Source organism: Eutrigla gurnardus (assembly GCF_963514095.1).
Source record: "Eutrigla gurnardus genome assembly, chromosome: 14".
Taxonomy (NCBI): Eukaryota; Metazoa; Chordata; class Actinopteri; order Perciformes; family Triglidae; genus Eutrigla; species Eutrigla gurnardus.
The window spans coordinates 19365843-19384817 of NC_139937.1; the positions used below are offsets into that span (position 1 = coordinate 19365843).

The 18975-nt window shown below is 40.0% G+C and overlaps 1 protein-coding gene across 2 annotated transcripts in view; it reads left to right on the top strand.

The window, feature by feature from the left end:
* The first annotated feature begins 1097 nt into the window (after positions 1-1097).
* Positions 1098-18975, top strand: part of ascc3 (activating signal cointegrator 1 complex subunit 3) — a 113397-nt gene continuing 95519 nt past the window's right edge. The window contains exons 1-5 of one of the 2 annotated variants that reach the window (XM_084028024.1): positions 1098-1171; positions 1909-2038; positions 6033-6183; positions 8470-9032; positions 13512-13629. In XM_084028024.1, the coding sequence (XP_083884150.1) occupies positions 1949-2038; positions 6033-6183; positions 8470-9032; positions 13512-13629 (922 nt within the window). In that variant the 5' untranslated portion in view covers positions 1098-1171; positions 1909-1948. Of the gene's footprint in view, positions 1172-1234; positions 1377-1908; positions 2039-6032; positions 6184-8469; positions 9033-13511; positions 13630-18975 lie in introns of those variants that run through there. The other variant, XM_084028025.1, reaches the window with a different exon arrangement.

Consider the following 18975-nt stretch of genomic DNA (forward strand, 5'->3'; position numbering starts at 1 on the left):
TATCTAGGGAATATAGCATTATTAGCAGGAGTAAACAAAATAGCCTGTTCGGGGTATATGAACAGGAACAGATAAATGTTCAAAAGGTGATTTAACTAACTGTCCAGCCAGTGATCTGCATGAAAGAAAGGTTTAGTGCTAAACCTGCCCCCTTTTAGGGTGATTTCACCTTGAGATCCAGTAGAATTATAACTGTAGCATCGGATTGATGCGATTAAATACACGCTTTAAATGAGTGGTAATGCACACTATGATCCAACATAGACTACAGCATTATTCTTCCTAATTTACAATAAAAAAAAATTGTTGTACTAATTATTCCAACAGCAATAACAAGGCAATGCATGTTTGAGACAGTGCATAACACAATACAGAAAAAAAGACAAAAGATAAAAAAGACCAAATTAAATAAGATAGAAATCCAATTCATTACATAAAGCTCTGGTTTGAGTATTTTAGAGTGTCCAGGAAGGATTTTAAGTAAGATAACAACACATTGAGGTTGGGTTTCTGATTACAAAAATGTGCAGGTGTGTAGATGGAATTTCTTCTTGACAGCCGTTTCATTAGCAAAAAAAAAAAAAAACAAATATATAAATACATCAGTTCTAAACTTCAATCAAGGACTGATATTCTGTTTAAAAAATATTCAAATTATAGTCCCAAGAAAAGATGGGTTGTTGCTTCATGGTGTGGTGACAGAAGGTTTTTAATTTGAATTGAGATTTTAATTAATTAGATAACATGTGTGCAATCGTTTCAGAGACGGCTCTTGCACCCCTATTTGAAATTTAAAACAACTTCCTGTGTAATAAACATGTCTTTCACCAGTCTATATCAACTGACTCAGTCGGTTTCATTTTCTAGTAAACCTACAGCTTTCGTCGTCGCGCTCGTTATAAGTACCGGGGCGCTCGGACTGTGTGGAACCCCGTTTCCACTCTGCTTATACAGGCTACGGTGTACGCCGGTATGAATTAAAAGGAAACCCTGTGTGATGTGGCATTCATGTGTATAAACGGGTAATGTAGTCGTTTCATGCTGAATTTGGACGCAAGTGTATCTCGTACAAACTACAATACCCACAATTCCTAGCTCACATGGGTCTTCTGTTGACATGTGCCGGTAGGCCAGTCAGGCACACAGTTCCTGATATAAAGGCGCTTTGAAGGTAGTTAGCAGTTGAAATGTTACGTTTTACATTGCCTAATAGACTTCTTATTTACCGCGAAGGGTTAAATATGAGCTGTTATTCACGCTGCTGAAGATACGTAACAGTAGTACGGCTTCGGAAGTGGTAGCCAGGGTGACAAGCTAACGTTAGCTAACGTTAGCAAAACAAGACTCCACAACGTTTACTGGGAAACTTGAATTAGGTAGGCTGTATCTGAAGTTATTAAAAGTGGCATAAGGATACGAGTCGTTTGTACAGTGATGAATTATGTAGCACATCGGCTGTCGCCTGTGCTCTGCGCGGAGACAATGACATTGAACAAACGGCAAAACAAACGGACATAAAACGGCTTTATCTTGTTCTTTAGTAACACGTTTTCGAAGATTATTTCTAGTCTTGTACAAATCGAGGGTATCGAATCGTCAATTCGGCTTACGCCCTATCTTCGTCTTTGTTTATAATTTGACGTGTATTGCAGTTATCCAAGTCACTCTCTTACGTCACTTACAGTCAGGTAACTGCTGATAGGTGTATTTTGGGGTTTCATTGTTAGCCGAATAAACCAAAAGACCACAACTGCTACTAATTTATTAAGTCACTCCTGCTAATACTATCCTGTCATTCTCACTTAGTCAACTTTAAAGTGACAGTTTTTCTGTATGGAGTTCAGCTTGTACACATGCTGTACCATAGGTTGTCGTGTAGAAACCACAGTGTCCGTGTGTCTGCCATAGGACTAAGCTGGAGAACCAGTGTGTTTGGTGAGAGAGAACGATGTCTCCTCCACGGCTCACAGGTGCACTGCGCTCCTTCTCCAACGTCAGCAAGAAGGAGGACTTTCCTGACCAGCTCTATGACCTGAAGGTGAGTTCAGCCACTGCAAAACTGGAAAATGAATGGTGTCTCAATAGAACACATTCTGCTGTTTCACAGCATTCCAGTGTTTCTTAATTCTGCTTTTATGTTGTACTCTGTTCAACACTGTTGCACCACTGTGCACAATGCATGCTGGGTAGATTTGTGCCTGTCATCGCCTGATCAAAGAGCTGATTGGCTCTTAGTTTTCACAACCATTTTTATAACGAATTTTGTGTGACTCTAATTTTTAAAGCTAGATTGTAGGCTGTTCGAATCATGTAGTGCAATGAGGGTTTAATCTAATTAACATACATATCTAATGCTTCATGAGAATGTAATAACAAATAAAAAGGTTAGAATTAGAATTAGTTTATTTAAAAGGGGACAGTGCAATTTCATAAAACACATGGTTACACATGGTTAAAAAAAAAACAGAATAAGCCAGAAGGCTAGTTTTCATCTGTAGTCCCCTGGCCATGATGTAAAAAAAAAGGCAATAAAATTCCATTTCAAAAAGAAGAAAAGAAAGAAAGAGGTTATTTATAAAGCACATATCAAAACAGAGTGACGATCAAACTCTGGCTTTTTGCACAATTTCAACATAGAACCTTAAACCTTTAGGAATAGTGAACTCATTTTTCGAATGCACATAAAAAATACCACGTCTTATAGCATGCTTTGGTACAAAGTATGCTGATTTAATTACATTTTAACCTGCACTGCACTTTGTGCTTTCAGAAAGTTTTGATTTTATTACTGGAGTGAATATATTTTAGATTTCTCAGTAAAAGCAGAGCCTTAAGCAAATCACACAATTTATAACTTGTTCACACCTTCTGCTAGTTTTACCTTCGAGCTGCGACCATGTGGGTTGTAGCTCGATTGAGCGTGCTAATTGAGGCATTTATCAAAGAGTCGTTCAGTATACATTCTAAGTTTGCATAGAGGCCATTTTGTTGACTCAACTTTTTCAAGTACTTTTCCCCGTTAGTTGATTTGCGAGCTACGTGGCACATTTCACACTGTACTTCTTTGACAAATGAGTGGATTAATTTGGCAAATTAGTCAAGTATGTCTTATCTGCTTATCATTATCATTTCACTCCATCGCAGTGATTTGTTTCTATGTGCATATATGACATGGTAAATATAGCCAGAGCAAATAACACTCTATATTTCCATTTAATTTCCGTTATTTTCTGTCAATTGACATATATTCCCGATAAATTCCTGTGAGAAAAGTCACGGTCGCAATGTCAAAGTCACTCATACATGATAACTTGCTGGAAAACGGCGAAGCATATAAATGCCGCGTGATACTTTTACAACACGTCACTGGTTCATAGACGATGTATTTTTCGACGTAGCATGATCCCGCTCTACGTATGAAACATTGACTGCTGGCGATCAAAATATCAGACACAGAATAAATACCAGATGTCTCTTGCAAATCCTAAAACCTAATCTTGAATGCCTGCAGTGTATAGAAAGTCTGACTTGTGCAAAAGTGTGTCAATACTGGATTTATTATCAGCTGCAGGGGATCACCAAAAGAGATTCTGCACACCTGCTTGTGACTTTATTTTTCTCTGAGTTATTATTGGCATGTCAATGTGATGCATTTTCCATCCAAAGTTCTCAGCTATCACCCAGTGAAACTCTGAACAGCTACCTTACCTCACCCTAAGCAGTGGTTAAAGATGTTTTCACATTCTTTACTCAAGTCATAGTACTAATACAATCATATAAAACGACTCCATTATTTGTAAAATCTTAGTGACGTAAAATGATTATTAAAAGTGTGAATCTTTACTGGCCTCGTGATTCCATTTGATTAGGATTCCTCCATCAGTCATCCTTAATTTTCTGTATTTCTCCACACTGCTAACCGTTTTCATGAATTAATAAAAACAGTCACATCAATCGGAACTCCCTTTTTATTTAGAAGGTGCTTTGAAAAGTCTCTATTAAAAAAAAGCTGCATCTTTTTAATACTATATATCTTTGTGACCCACCTCCACCCATAAACTTCCTTCTGCAGTGCATTAAAGTTGTGCTGTAATCGTCCAAAAATAAGGTTTTCACACAGCAGCTCACTGAATGCCTGTAGCATCTTACCAGGGCTTTTCCTGCAGAGAGAATTACGAGGCAGCTGCCCTCCATCAAAATGTCATTCTGCCTGCAGCACTCGAGAAAACTCAGAACAATGTTTTCTAACAAGCGTTGCTCTCGGTGGATTTCTGTCGTTTGTAACAACAGCGGCATTATGTCGATGTGGTGACGTTGCATCGTAATCAGCGCATTGCAGCGGAAAAAGGTGCAGAGCTGGACCGCAGCAAAACTGTTTTTCACTGTTTAATGTTCAATATAGTTCAGTGTTTTAATTAGAGGTGGGAGAACAAGTAACGTAGCAACTGTATCATACCAATTTGATTTTTTTTTTAAAGATTTGATGAAAATAAAAGGCAAATCGAGAATCGTTTAATAATCGAATCGTGACCCTCTGAATAGTAATCGATTCAGATAAGGTGACTGACGTTTCCCACCACTATTTTTTAATATAGTTTTAAAAATGTTCAAATTCAACAGTTCCAATATATCTGTAAAATATGACATTAGTTCATCACAGTCAGCCTCTTGGGATGCGCAACAAGGTGTGAACACAACAGTGACGCCTTTAACGTGACATTTTTGGCATCGCATTAGTTCAGTGAGCCCAACTGCAGTCCGTGACCACCTCAACATGCTGTCAGGTCATCCCTTGTTAATATAAAAGTATTGGTGATAGCAGCAATAAACAATTAGTCAGTTATGCTGATACATAGGGGAAGATACGATGCACAAACTCAATTGGACGTAAAAGGGCTAAAGAATATTTAGTTCTGCAGGGCTGGGCCCATTTTTACTGGTTTGCTTTCATATGTTTTCAACTGTTATCCCTTTTGGCCTTTGCCTTTTTCCCACCTTGGCAATCATTATCCCATCTTTGTGCCATCAAAATACCCCATCTTTTCACTCCATTTCAGTGATTTGTTTCTCAGATGACTTGCCTCTTCCTGGGACTTGAAATGAAATTGGGAGCTGTATTCAGCTGTTCACTCTGGCTCACCTCCAGTTAAATCTTCTCAGCAGAAAAAAAAAGTGCTTCTCCCGGGAAAAGATGGCTGAAGTCACTGAGATTATCTCTCAGCTTGTGTTAAAATGCTTAGTTTTACAAGACGGGGAGATGTGGATGGTGATGGAGTCATTGTGTTAATGCTTCTCCTAACCTCAGAGCTCACATCTGCTTGGATTTAATACCTCATTGCTCTGATGGCACAAGCTTTTAAAAACAAGTTATTGTCATTAACATTGACTTTTCTACAGAACGTCTAATGGAACTACTGTTTCCTGTGCTGATACCAGTATGAGAAATGCCTCTGATGCAGCCTAAAATGCTGGGTTGGATGTCAGCGAGTACGCAGGAACATATGAATGGCGCACATTCCAATGAACATTACTATGTTCAATTAATTCCACAATTCAAATGGGATCATAAAATGAAATGTCTCTTGCCGTTGACTACTGAATGTATTTTTTTTTTTTCCCAAAATAAGAAGGAAGCATCTCTCTTGAGTTGCATTATGAGAAAGCATGCAGTGTTTTTGAAGCTTGGATCTTGAATCTGAATTATGTAAAGATGTTAAAAATGTGCCGACATGCTGATATACCTCATCCTTATTAATAAAGAAACTAAATGAATTCATTAAGTGGGTTGTTCAGTTTGATCAAAATGATGTAGATTAAATAATGAACTTCACTCTAATGCTGTTCTATCTGAATTAAGTCAAAAAGGCCCAGAAAATGTAAAACTTAAAAAAAAAAAAAAATGATTTTAATATCTGCACAATACTTGAGTCTTATCCAAGTCTATGTGGGCAATTTGAAATGTCTGCGATAATAAGAGTTCTGCTCTTCTCCTTCTTAAATGTAATTGTATTTCTGTGTGTTGCTCATGTTAGACCAAACGACTGAAGAGACGCGAGCTGTTTGCCAGAGAGGGTCTGACGTGGCAGAGGATCGTCCATTTCTGCTCCGAGCATCAGGACAAAGTTAAACAGCATGCTGCTAGTCAGGAACTGAAGAGCCTCCTTCTGGCAGCCAAAGAAATTGGTAATCATCTCCTCAGTCTCATTCCAATTCTTATTTCTTTTCTCTCTATTTTCATTTGTTTGTATTCCACTGATGAATACATGGCCAAGGATAACAGACTGCCATTTTCTGTGTTTAGACTGCTTGTGTAAAGGTGACAGTGAGACACTTAGTGATCGCTGTAATGATCATGTTCTTGTTTTTGGGATTCAGAATCGTTGTGATTTTAATGGAAGATCAATGGTCCACAGGGTTTTACTCAAATTACCAAACCCTTTGTGATGCTCACAGATTTAAACAAATAACATCTCTACAAGAACTCAATACATTTGCTTCAAAATGTGTCGACTGCCCTGCAGTGCAACTCTTCCAACTGCAGAGAAGCACAGCAGGCTTACAGATAATGCTTTCAGGAAAGACAGTCCACCTGAGCCACACTATACAGTATATCTGCTGGATTAAGAGTCGAAGGAATTTGTGTGAATCCCATATCTGCTTGATTTCCTTAAAGGAATAAAGTAAAGGCCTTTTTCACAGCAGATATTTTGACCTGTTATCCAGTAGAAGGTAAAGAACAAATAACAACATTAATGACATCACAGCTGTTGGAGTTTTGCACAGTTTCCCCCAACATACATTGTTTTGCATCAGTCACCATTTCACAAAAATCTCTAGTTGAATTAAGTGAGTTAATCTATTATAACCCGTCATTTGAATTTTCCTTTTTTTTGATTAGAATAAGACATTTTGGAGTGTATTTTCAGTGTGTTTTCTTCCCACTGCTTTGAAACGACCAAATATTGACTAAGAAGTTTAGGACGACACATCAACTCATTTATGGATACAGGAAAAGTGGTGCAACCTGATCCACTTCATTATATCACATACCCCTTCTCAAGTGCACAAAGGTATTAAATTGGTATTTACGGTGCAATACCCGTAATGTTTGTTGTGTTCGCAAGCAGTCATTTAGTGCTTGCTGTCACAAATGGGCCATGGTTACTTGGACTTTAAACTGAAATAAATAAAAAGCTGGTCTGAGGCAGGAGAAGGCATATTTCTCAGTCATTAGATATTCTACTTTATAGTTGTAATGGATGACTGTGCAGCAACTACTGGCACATACTGGATGTCCATATAATTTTCTCATAAATGTGGAACACCACAGAGATAAATGTTTGCTGTTTACAAGCATCCTCTCATTTGTAAATGCTTCCCAACACATGAAAATATACTAGATTTCCTCCAGAAACAGGTGTTTGACTGCATGCTCCACATGCTGTAATCCTCACTCCATGACTTCAAGCATAAGCTGAAGTTCAGGGGTCAATTATGGAGCTCTCTAATGCAAGCATGTGATGATTTTCATTTAGTTTGCCTTTCCCTCCTTTTATGGTAGTTTATTTTCTTCTCATTCGCCAGTCAAGAGGACCGGTGTTTGTTGTTGTGATGCGCCACCAATGCTTTATCTGTGGAACCTGCCCTCAGACAATGTGGCTGGATCCCAATAAAAAGTTACTCTTAAGCCCACTCTGGAGAGGATGAAAGCAGCCATTGTGCTCTGCTACGTGCAGCAACGACTATGATGCTTTTAGACTTTTTTTAATTGGTTTAAATCCTTTTCATCTGTTCTTCGCTTTCCTGTGCCTCTCCAACCTTCTTCACTCTATTCTCCCTCTGTCTGTCCGACATTTTTTCCTCTAATTGGACAATTACTCTGTGTTCCTTTTTTCTAAGTGCCGTTCTGGTAAAGCATGAATTGTTGGGGATATTATTTAAATAAGGTACAGGGACCTTAAACTCATGCTGTCGTCTTTACCGCTCAGAGGAACGGCTGCTAATTTGTCTCTGAAGCTATAAATATTGCACAGCTAAGATGCAATATGCCTACAAAACAGCACTGCACTGTATATACTGTACACTGCTCAAACAAAATGAAGGGAACGCTTAAATCACACATAAGGTGTTGATGAACAAAGTATTCAAGTTCTTTACTGATGTACATCGTATAATTAGCAATTAATGGAATCAAAATCATCAACCCACTTAGGGCTGCATTCAAACACCGAAAATCCAAGAAAAAAATATTTGATAAAAAAAAAAAATAATAATAATAATACACAACATTGAAATACAACCACCTAAAAAACTGTATCTACAGTACGTGGTTGTACGTTGTGACGTCCGGTCACTAAATAAAAGAGGGAGGCCCCATTTGTGTACCAGGGGCCCCCAAATCTCTAAATCAGCCTGTGATCCTGGCAGACACGACATCACAGTGTAAATGAGATGTGCTTTGTTTTACAGTGGGGACTGAACATGGCCAGGCAGCCATCGAAAGTGCCGCCGTCTTTCTCTTTGACACCTTCCACAACAAAGACCATGTGGGCACAGAGGAGACCCGGGCCATCAAGCAGATGTTTGGCCCCTTTCCATCATCTGCAGCTGACGCCTCCTGTGCCTGTGTGGCCCGGCTGGTGGCTCCACTCGGAGACTCCCGAGTTGAGAACTTTATCCAGAGCCTGAGCTCCCGCCACAACCCCCAACGAGGCTCTACTTTTGGACGCAACATTGCCTTCTCCTTCGACTGCTACGCACTGGACCCACTCGAGGACCTGCCCAGCTCTGGCATCAATGAGGAGGACATGAGTCTAGACTTTATCAACTTCCTCAACAACCAGCAGAGGAAGGAGGCCAGTGGGGAAGAGGGGTCCAGCGCAGGAAGCTCTGGGGACGGAGCCATCCTCAGAACAGAGGTGGAGAAGTATCTAAACGGGGGCAACATGATCTCATCCAGCCCAGAGGAGCTGTGCACCTCCCTGTTTGAAATGCTGGCCTCCCACAAGAGTGACGATGAGCTGCAGAATGAGGTTTGTGTCACCGGGGAATAGAATCTGTGTCTGATACAGTGTTCTTTAGATTTTTAGCACATTAGAGATTAGTTAGAAATGGAATGAAATGGTTTAAAAACCAGAAATCATGATGGATTGATTCTGGAGCTTCTTAATTCTGCGTTCGCTCCTGATAAAGACCTAGTGAAGAACTTCAGGGGTCAATTTGAACTTGAACTTAAAAAGAGAGTCAACTCTCAAAATGGTATTTCTGTGACATGAAGTTTGACCTCTCCTAATGGCACATGTAATATCTATTGATTCTGTAACCTTGACCTTCAACAGCAGGCCATTTTGCTTCATCCAGATGCTGGATTCCTCAGACCAAGTCATCCTTGGCCTTTACCTCCAGACCTTTTTAGACATTCCCAACTTCCTGCATGGCTTTGACCTTCATCGGTAATAAAGAGCCTTTTGGAGTTATTAGCAACTCAACGTGAACACATAAAAGCAGAGGTCAACCTCGTAGAAATCTATTTTTTAACAATGTAGAGGATAGAAAGATGAGATGAGATCATGTTAGATGGTAGCTGGGTGCTAATTCACTATTATTAGTTCATGACTTTAAGTGTGGGTAAAAATCCAAATATGTTCATTTTATTTATCGTAGGAGTTATTTTCCATTTTCTAATGAATTCTTCCAAGAATTTTGAAACAAGAATCATACAAGGGATTTGACACAGAAATAAGAATAACAGCTTGGGACAAGGACAGCACAGCTGGACAAGTAAAGGTAAACAAGAGGACTGTTATGTATGTTCATGGGGTCGGTTTCCCAATAATGTTGTCTTGTAGCGTGCTAGACAGTTTATTTGAGAAAGTAGTGTTATTTATGAATGAAACATTGCAGGAATAGTGACAAAATAATGCGCTTTACATTATTAACCAACTGCATCATTTTACCAAACATTAAAAGGAGGCTGAAAAGAGGGACTACATTGTACATTCTTTTTCAAATCAAAAGCACCACTATTCTTCGTAATTATCCTCGTCATGTCATCTGATAATAAGTGATTTATTTTGAGAACAACCGGGTCCGGCAAAAAGACTGCCAACAAGTTTTTGTTTAACATGCATAAAGATGTTTGTTAGCTGATGATTGCATTTACATTTTCAGCCTGTTCATGTTGGCAGTTTGCCCTGTGGCAGGGCTTGTTGTCATGTTGCCCTACCTGATGAGTAGTGACTGATATCATCAGTTGGCAGTAGTGTGCCTGTTGACTTAAAGTTTTTGTCCTGTTGATTGAAGATGCGTTTTAGAGTCGTTATCCTCTCATACACACTTGTGGCTTGATTTATCCAGCCAGGGAAACGGTTGTCAACAATATCAGCTCTGATAGATATGTGTTTTGGTCGGAGTTGTCCATGAAATGAATGCCACTCGTTTCAGTCTCCTCTGCTAGATAAGCCGACAGGTCTTGATTAACAAACAAAGATTTTCTGAAGTGTGCAATAAAGAAAAACGTGATGCATCGGTAAACATTTGGCTGTATTCTGCCTTTACCTGAGTATTGAAATGACACAATATATTAAGTAGAAACGCTGCTTGTTTACAGGAAGTCGATTTTTGCATTGAGCGGACACAGCAGTACATCTACCCACTTTCTGTTTTCACCTTCCCATGTGAAGCAAAGACAGTAGACGGGAAAGAAACTTAAAAAAACATGTCAGGCTCACGATCATGTTTGGCCTTGGAACCCCAGCAGTTGTTTTCTTTCCTTCCCCTTCCTCCTACTTGTGAATCAGTAAAGGGCTCCGTCATTCTGTCCCCCTGCATTTTCACACTCTTCCATTCTGTCTCCCTTGTACTCCACGTTTATTATGTTGTTCATATTGCTCTCTCTGCGGAGAGATAGAAGTTGGACAGAATTGTACAACTTCAGTTGGTTAAAGTTAGTGTTTCTCACGTAGTTGACATTTGGAAGCAAACTCTCAGGCTGACGTCTTTAGATGTAGAATGCCCTGTATATGTGTGAGTGTCTGAGAGAGATTGCACCAATCTACTAGAGCCGTCCCAAAGACCATTTTTATATATTGAACAATGCCCCCCTCTACACAGCACATACTGTCTGACAATAACTCTTAATAATAATAATTAATATGCGATAACCCTTCCTTATTTCATGGGCTGGGAGTTTTATTGTAATCTATTGCCTAAATAATAAAAGAAACAAAAATAATAAATTAGTATTCGTTGATGTCCTTTTATCTATAAATTGTAACAAAAAAGTGAGTGGATGTACATTTCGATTTTATTTCCTGACAGATAGTCGAACCTCATTAACTGTTAACAGGTGAGATTAAAAAGTACTATTTAAAATGATCCATGTCCATGACAGAAATAACCCAAAAAAACAAGTACTGGTAGCAAAGTAACGCAAGGTGTTTGAATTATTATAGCCTAGTCATTTTTAATTTGCTCCCAAGTCTGTTTTACATCACCGGAGCCGCGTCCGTTACCATGGTGATCTACCTGGGAAGAATTGAGCCGCCGAGTTAATCCGGAAGTTTCCTCGCTAACCCCAAAACCTGCTTCCTCATACAGGCCTCAGGTGTCACTACTATGAAATCATTGACACTGATACAATATATTTCATGCCTAGTAGAAGCAGGAGTTATTTGCACAAGGGCTTTATCCTTGTGTGTGTAGAATAATAACTCATCGGAGTCAGAGTGTTGTAATTAAATTTTCCCAATATTGAGTTCCCGGCATTGTTTAATCAAAAGCTGAGTTGGAGTTTTCCCCCCAAACTCTACAAATATTGTGATATTCAGATATAATAGTAGGCGACTATTTCACCTGCAGCGATCAAACTCATTCATGCATATATTTATTCCTAAACATTTCTTCTCAAACACTGACCAAAGTATGCTTGAAACAGAACTTTTAACTCATCGTAAGCATGGGGAACAATGGGCTGCTGGAAGGCACCCATTCTAATGGCCATCAAAAAGAAGTCACATTGCATTGGAAGTCACCCTACTATTTATTACCTCACTAAACATTGTAAACATGAGTTTATGGTCTCACTCTTTAGTTGCAAGTCTTCTTCAATACAGCATGATGTTCATTTAGTCAATTATGGTCCATTTAGAGTAAAATACCTTGGTTCGCAACCAAGTAATGCTGCTGTCGCTACCAATGCAATTACACTGAGCTGTAAAGTTTACTTTGAGTTATGGAAGCTAACTCTGCTTCTTACCAGAAGCCAGATGGATCCAGATCCACAAAGTTTGCTGTTCAGGGTGCCATTCTGACACTTGTGTTCATGAGATCCACCCGTCGCTCCTCCTCAGTCCAAATATGGTCACAATGACTACGCCCACCTTTTCTATACACTCCATGGTCATCATATGGTGCATGATGTATGTAATTGCACCGAATATGTGATTGCCTAAGAAGAGGTTAAGGTGCATATTGGGGCTCATGCTGAATTGGTCTCAGGAGAGATACAGCCATGCCCAGTTGTGGCTCTAGTTTAAATCAAATCAACTTTTATTGTCTCCCATGTTATTGTCTGAGCTGCTGCTGCCCTAATTACCAGCTGTTCCGTTTGTTCCGTGTACCAGCTGAAACATTGAGTAGGTGAGGCTGAATGTTTAATCACAGATGAAGCAGCAGAGGACACACACCTTTACACTGCTGACCCGGAGTCTTGTGGATGTGGACTTCTCATGCAGCTAATGCTTTGGCGCTGAGCTTGTCAGGGTGGTGGACTGTACCGAATCCATCTGAACAGTCCCCAGAGGAAACCACATCTAATCAGTCAACTCTAAGGCCACAATTCATGGGAGTTCATGGGAAAAAAAGGACAAAAATCCCTCCCCACCACTTCCCAACACACAGTACACTCACCTCTAATAAAACCGAGACATTCGGGCAGACCAATAGAAGTCTAGAACGGATATAAAAGAGACCACTGTGGGAAAGAGACAACCCCAACAAAGACGATGGCTGACCTGACATCAAAGTGCGTCTGTTGTTTTACTTCCCTGCTGTGCTAACTATTCCCTCTTCCAAAGGGAGGACAGACTGAAAGAACGAGCTGTACCTCTGTCCTGAAACCAACCCTGAAAGGAGAGGGGGTTGTTTTACACGCTGTGATACATACCTTCAGCTGTACCATTTTCCAATTAGAGAGCACAAACTTGATCATCACTTCTGTCTCACAATTATAATGAAGACTGTCTGCACAGTCCCGTCCCCAGTAAGGTTTTAATTGTGTGCTGCTGTGCGTAGGATTTCCAGTTGTTGTTGTTTCCTGTCACTTGCTAAGAGCCAGGTGGCTGAGCGGCGCACGATATTCTGTACCAGGCGGATGGTAATGACCAGGTGCTCAGGCTTGGCAGTAGAAGCGTTAGTTTGGGTATGGTTAGCCATAGGATGTGTATACATGTTTGGATGTTTGCTGTGACTATAGATGACTAACCACCACCACCTCCACTCTCTCCCTCCAGCTGTTTGAGCTGCTGGGCCCAGAGGGGCTGGAGATGATCTCTACCCTCCTCCAACGAAGGGCGGCCGTTGTCAACTCCCTCCTCGCCATCCCACCTGACAGGGCTGGCTACCCAGCAGGTGAGACAGCCCCATGGCAACCAGGTCATCTCCATGGTAACACAGACTCCACTCGGATTGACTATCTGAAATAAATCCGAATACCAGTTATTCAGTAATGTAGATAAAAAAGGAAGGAGATTCATCTGAACTGTGGATGAACTGATGATTACACTTAAAAATACTTAGAAAATGTCAAGTTGCTTCACATACAGGGTAAAAACAATTTATCCTTATAAAAAAAAAAGCAATTTCATTTTAAGGGGTGAAATAGGATAAATAAACAGTCACTGTGACCTCATAAACTCAAGAACTCTGATGCTAAGTAATCAATTTAACAAAAATGTCCAAAAGTGATGACATTTTTGGACAGACATAAACATGAAGAGGCATACAAATGTGAGGCAGTAATTGTAGTTTTTACTTCAATTGTCGTCTTCCATTCTCAGCCAGCATTTCCTGTGTCCCAATTAAGCGTGGAGAGATAGTGTTGTGGCTCAGTTTGACCTGTGGCCCGGTGTGCTTCTTTTGTTTAGGAAACCTTTTTTCTGTGTGGACTGGGATTTGGGGTTTGGACTCACCATTGAATTCATGAACGTTGGGACTATTGGGGGAGTTTTTTGTTATTATATAAGTTCTTCAGTGCCGTTAGCCTGTTGTGTTTAAATTAGTTTGAATGAGCTGTTTTTGCTCCGGTTTGGAAGCACTTTAAGTTTAATTAAATAAGTGATACCTTTGTTTATGATACCTTGTTTGGGCGATTTTCAGTTCTATGTTTAATTATCATTGGGCAAAAAGTGTTTTTCTGTTTCCTTAGTAGTTATTTAATTAGTTTAGCATGCAGGTGACATTACGTTCAGCTGATCCGCCCGTGATCTTTTTAAGGTCATAAGTAGCTTTCTCCTTAGGTAGAAAAGAGGTGGATTGTTACAACGCAAACAGGACATCCTTGTCGACCAGGCGGTCTCATTTCTGAGACCACTTGGTCCAGTCTTCAAAGCACCCGGACAATGTAGACCGCAAAGGCCGCCTCCTCCGAAGGATGAATTGGGACACAGCTATTGTCTCCACTCCCTGTTTCCTTTGGCATGAGGAGGCAGGTTTTCCCCTCCTTATGTATAGAATAGAGCTGTGAGCATATGAAGATATTGGTGGAAAGATAGGATGGATAATATTTCATTGCCAGTTCTGTCTTCTGATCCATATGCAAGGTAGACATCAAAGAGCGGCTGAAGATTAGAAGAGAGGGCTCCTGCTTTGTCAGAATAATCCCTGCAACTATTTAAAGTCTCATCCTTTAGAGTTTTTGGAGAGATTTGAAATTCACAGGCCCTAAATATAGATTTAAATGCTGTGTGTGAGACAGTACATGAGCTAATTAATACAGAATAGTAACTCTGTTAATTCATTTATCATGTTAAATCATTGACATGTACCACCGACTTTTGAACGATTGAATTATTTTGTGGTGTAGCCCAATGGTGTATAAAAGTCAAGATAAGATGAGCACATTTGCAGCTCAGTCATGATGTAAGAAATTGATTTATTTAAGTTAATTGCAAATATTTAATCATTCAGATGAATTCACTTATTATTAGAGTTTGAAATATGGTTGAAAAATGTAAATGTTCATGTTGGAAAATAATCTTCTACACTGACTTTTTATTCTTATGCCATGTTCATACCAAATTAGTTTGCGCACCAGAGAGGAGGCGGGGCTTACCTGTGACCTGCTAAATACAGCAGCGACCTTGTTGTACCATAGATAGTCTCTGATTTCTCCACATAGTCTACCTAACATAGTCTGTACATAAGAAGTGGACGTAGTCATCGTGACGTTGGTGTGTGGACTATGGTTTTGAAGCCTCGAGTTGTCGTTGCCGTGTTGGAATTTTTGCAACCAGTGAAGGAAGTGACCATATTTGGACTGTAGAGGAGCGACGGGTGGATCTGAAGAACACAAGCGGCAGAGCGGCACCCTGAGCTGCGACCTTACTGGATCTGGATCCATTTGGATTCTGGTGTGAAGATGTTAACAGCTTCATAAGTCAAGGTCAACTTTATGGCTAAGTGTTAAAGTGATCGTAGTAGCTCACTGCATTGGTAGCATGGTAGTGACCTGTCATAAAGTAGCCCTGCCCTAAAGCATACCCTGCTTTATGGTCTCTTTGCCTCTAAATGGACCATGATTTACTAAATGAACATCATACTGTATTGAAGAAGACTTTAAACTAGAGATTGAGACCAAAACTCATATATCAAGTGAGAGGTAGGTTTCTTTTTTCATTTCTCATCGACTTCCATGCAATCAGACTTATTTTTGCAACTAGAGTTGCCGCCCCCTGATGGCCAGCAGAGAGAATCCAAGTTTAAGGGACTTCACTTTTTAGGTTGCTGCCTGGTTTGTAGTCAAAGAAAACTTCTTTCACTTATCTGATACGGTTTAGTTTACTAACAGACAAACTTTTTATACTATATCTGTGAAATGTATCAGCCAAAAATTGTTGATATGTTAGTCCAAAGGAAAGAAGCTCTAGTTGTGCTCTAACCCATGCGCTGCTTCAAACCTCAGTTGGTTTTATTCCCATTGTGAAGAACTTTTGATCAACGTCTAAATTTTCACTTGCAAGACAGCTTTTGAGATTAGTGTTGCCTTGACGACTGAGGATGAAGTCAGGAGGGGTTAAAAAAGGCTGATTAAATTTCCCACTATTTGCATGCCATCAGGAAGAGTGGGATTTAGTGGGAATGCCTGTCTCTTGCTGATTAGCTTTTAAATTGCAGTTTGCAGCTTGGCACTCGCATGTTTATCAAAGAACAGATTCTCTCGTGGCTCTTCTCCACATTTCAGTGGCTGATAGTGGCAGTGCAATATGGAACAGACAGTATGTCTACATACCATCACATGGACAAACTGTAATGTATTAGAATGTATATCCCCAGATTCTAAACTCATGTGGACTTCTGCTCTTCGTCCAACACAAGAAAACAGTACGGTGGGCTAAATCATCTCTTTGTGAAACATAACATTTTGTTTTTTAAATCAAATAAATTAAATAATAGTTATCCCCTCTCACACAAGACCTATTTATTAGACATTAATTTAATTTGTTGATAATTAAACATCCCAATTTAAATGATTTTCTTTTATCGGTAGTATATGTAGCAATTATGTTCTCAACTCTAGGCTGCTTTAACAAACTAATGTCACATTTTATTTTGGGTTCGATAAACGAGGGGAAGAAAGCACAACTTTGTTTCCTTCCATTCCAGACAGACACAGTGGCGTTGTAGTTCAGGCTCACATGTGTTGAGCATTTAGTTGAGCACTGAGCAGCTAGAAAGCCTAAAAGGGGGGGTGAATATTCTTTTCTCAGTGGCCAGAAATACAAATAAGCAGTATTAATGTCATTATGTGTCTGCTGGGTGTGTGAAAAGGCACCTTTTCAGCATAGCAACTATATATTTAATGGCAGTATAGTGGCTTAACTTTGACAATCCTAGTCTATTTACTGTATTTGTAGGTGTTGGAGAGCCTTTATCTGTGTTGTCTATCCCTCTCTAACCCTGTACAACAGCAAGGAGACACCCAGAGAGGTGGAGCCCAGTGGGACGCCGGCAGCCTCCCGTTGAGTGCTTGTGTTTGTGCGTACAGATGCCTTCGACTGGCTCATTAAGCCGATATCTTTTCCTGCTCAAGTGTTGTATAGTAGCATCTAGGAATTACAAAAGTACAAAGCAGTACAAAGCTACGCTGAAAACAGTTTCTCAGACTTGACGCAATGAAGCAAATGGTTCTGCCATGAATTTAACAGAACTATTGGACAATATCCTCAGGCCATGATCCAAACCAGACTCAGTGCACAGCTCTGCAGAGTCTCAAGTACATCATGTTATTGATCTGCTGATGCTGATATTGCTCGGGACAGTTCATAGTCAGAGACTTTATTTTGCATTTCCATTTTAAGTTTAATTTTTGCATACATTTTCCATGATATGATATCTTATCTTCTTATTGATACTGTGATGCTGATTTCATCCATATTGCCTTATTGTCCCACAACTATAAGTTAGGAAGGTTAAATCACTGGCGGCTCTATAGCATTAAATAGGTGAATTAATTTCTCATGGATTGATCAATACTTTGACTTTTTCCTTATATCTGATAAATTGACAAACACTTACACGTTTGGTACCACTGCAGGGACTATTCTGAGGTTTATGTCATGAAAAACACATACTGTATATACATTATACACCTGTAGGTCAGCTAGCATGGAAATGATGACTATTTGATATGTATCTCCATTCACAAAGTTATAGAGTACTGTCTACTTGCAAACGGACTTTCCTTTGTGTGCAAATGTCTGCCTTGAGCTGAAATATTTGAACTTGCGTGATTGATGCGAACTTCCAGAATTTGCCTCATTCGCATGATGTCATTGCGCCCTCTGCCTCAAATGTACATGTATTCACATCTTTGCATTGCCTTTGTATGTAATAGAGCCGTGCGGAAAAAAAATGCGCTTTGCGTTTGGTGGCAACACGGCTGGTGACATGTTGTCATAGAAACCAAACCCACGCATCGCTTTCCCGCCAAAGGAAAACGCTGTAGGAGACACACCCGTAGCTGCTCCCCTGCTGTTTTCTGTGTGTGTGTGTGTGTGTGTGTGTGTGTGTGTGTGTGTGTGTGTGTGTGTGTGTGTGTGTGTGTGTGTGTGTGTGTGTGTGTGTGTGTGTGTGTGTGTGTGTGTGTGTGTTCATCGTGCTTGCTCTCTGTTTCGACACAACTGAGGAATATGTTGAATAAATACTTAATACTAGAAAACACAATCACAAACAGCAGTGTTACCAGGATATTTCTAATACATATAGTGGATGGATTTGTGTGAGTATTTTGGGGGAGGCTGTAGCTCAGAGCTAGAGCAAGTCGTCCTCCAATCGGAAAATCGATGGTTCGAATCGCGTCTGCATGCCGAAGTGTCCTTGGGCAAGATACTGAACCCCAAATGGCCCCTTCAGGCTGTGCCATCGGCATGTGAATGTGTGTGAGTGTGTAGCTCCTGATGTGCCGGCGGCTGCCATCAGTGTGTGAATGTGTGTGTGAATGTGTAAAATAGATGGAATGTCGTGTAAAGCGCCTTGAGTAGCTGGTCATGTTGGAGGCATCATGGGAATTAAATTAAAAGAATGGGATGTTATATATTTAGAATTTATCAGAATGAGATCATTTATATCATATATAATATATATTGTATGTGGTTTTTAGTAGATTATCAGTGTATTGTGAGTTATTGCTGGAGATCACAATCAGGATGCATACCGTCGTGCCGTAGCGGCAGCACACAGAAAATCATGGCGCTTCAC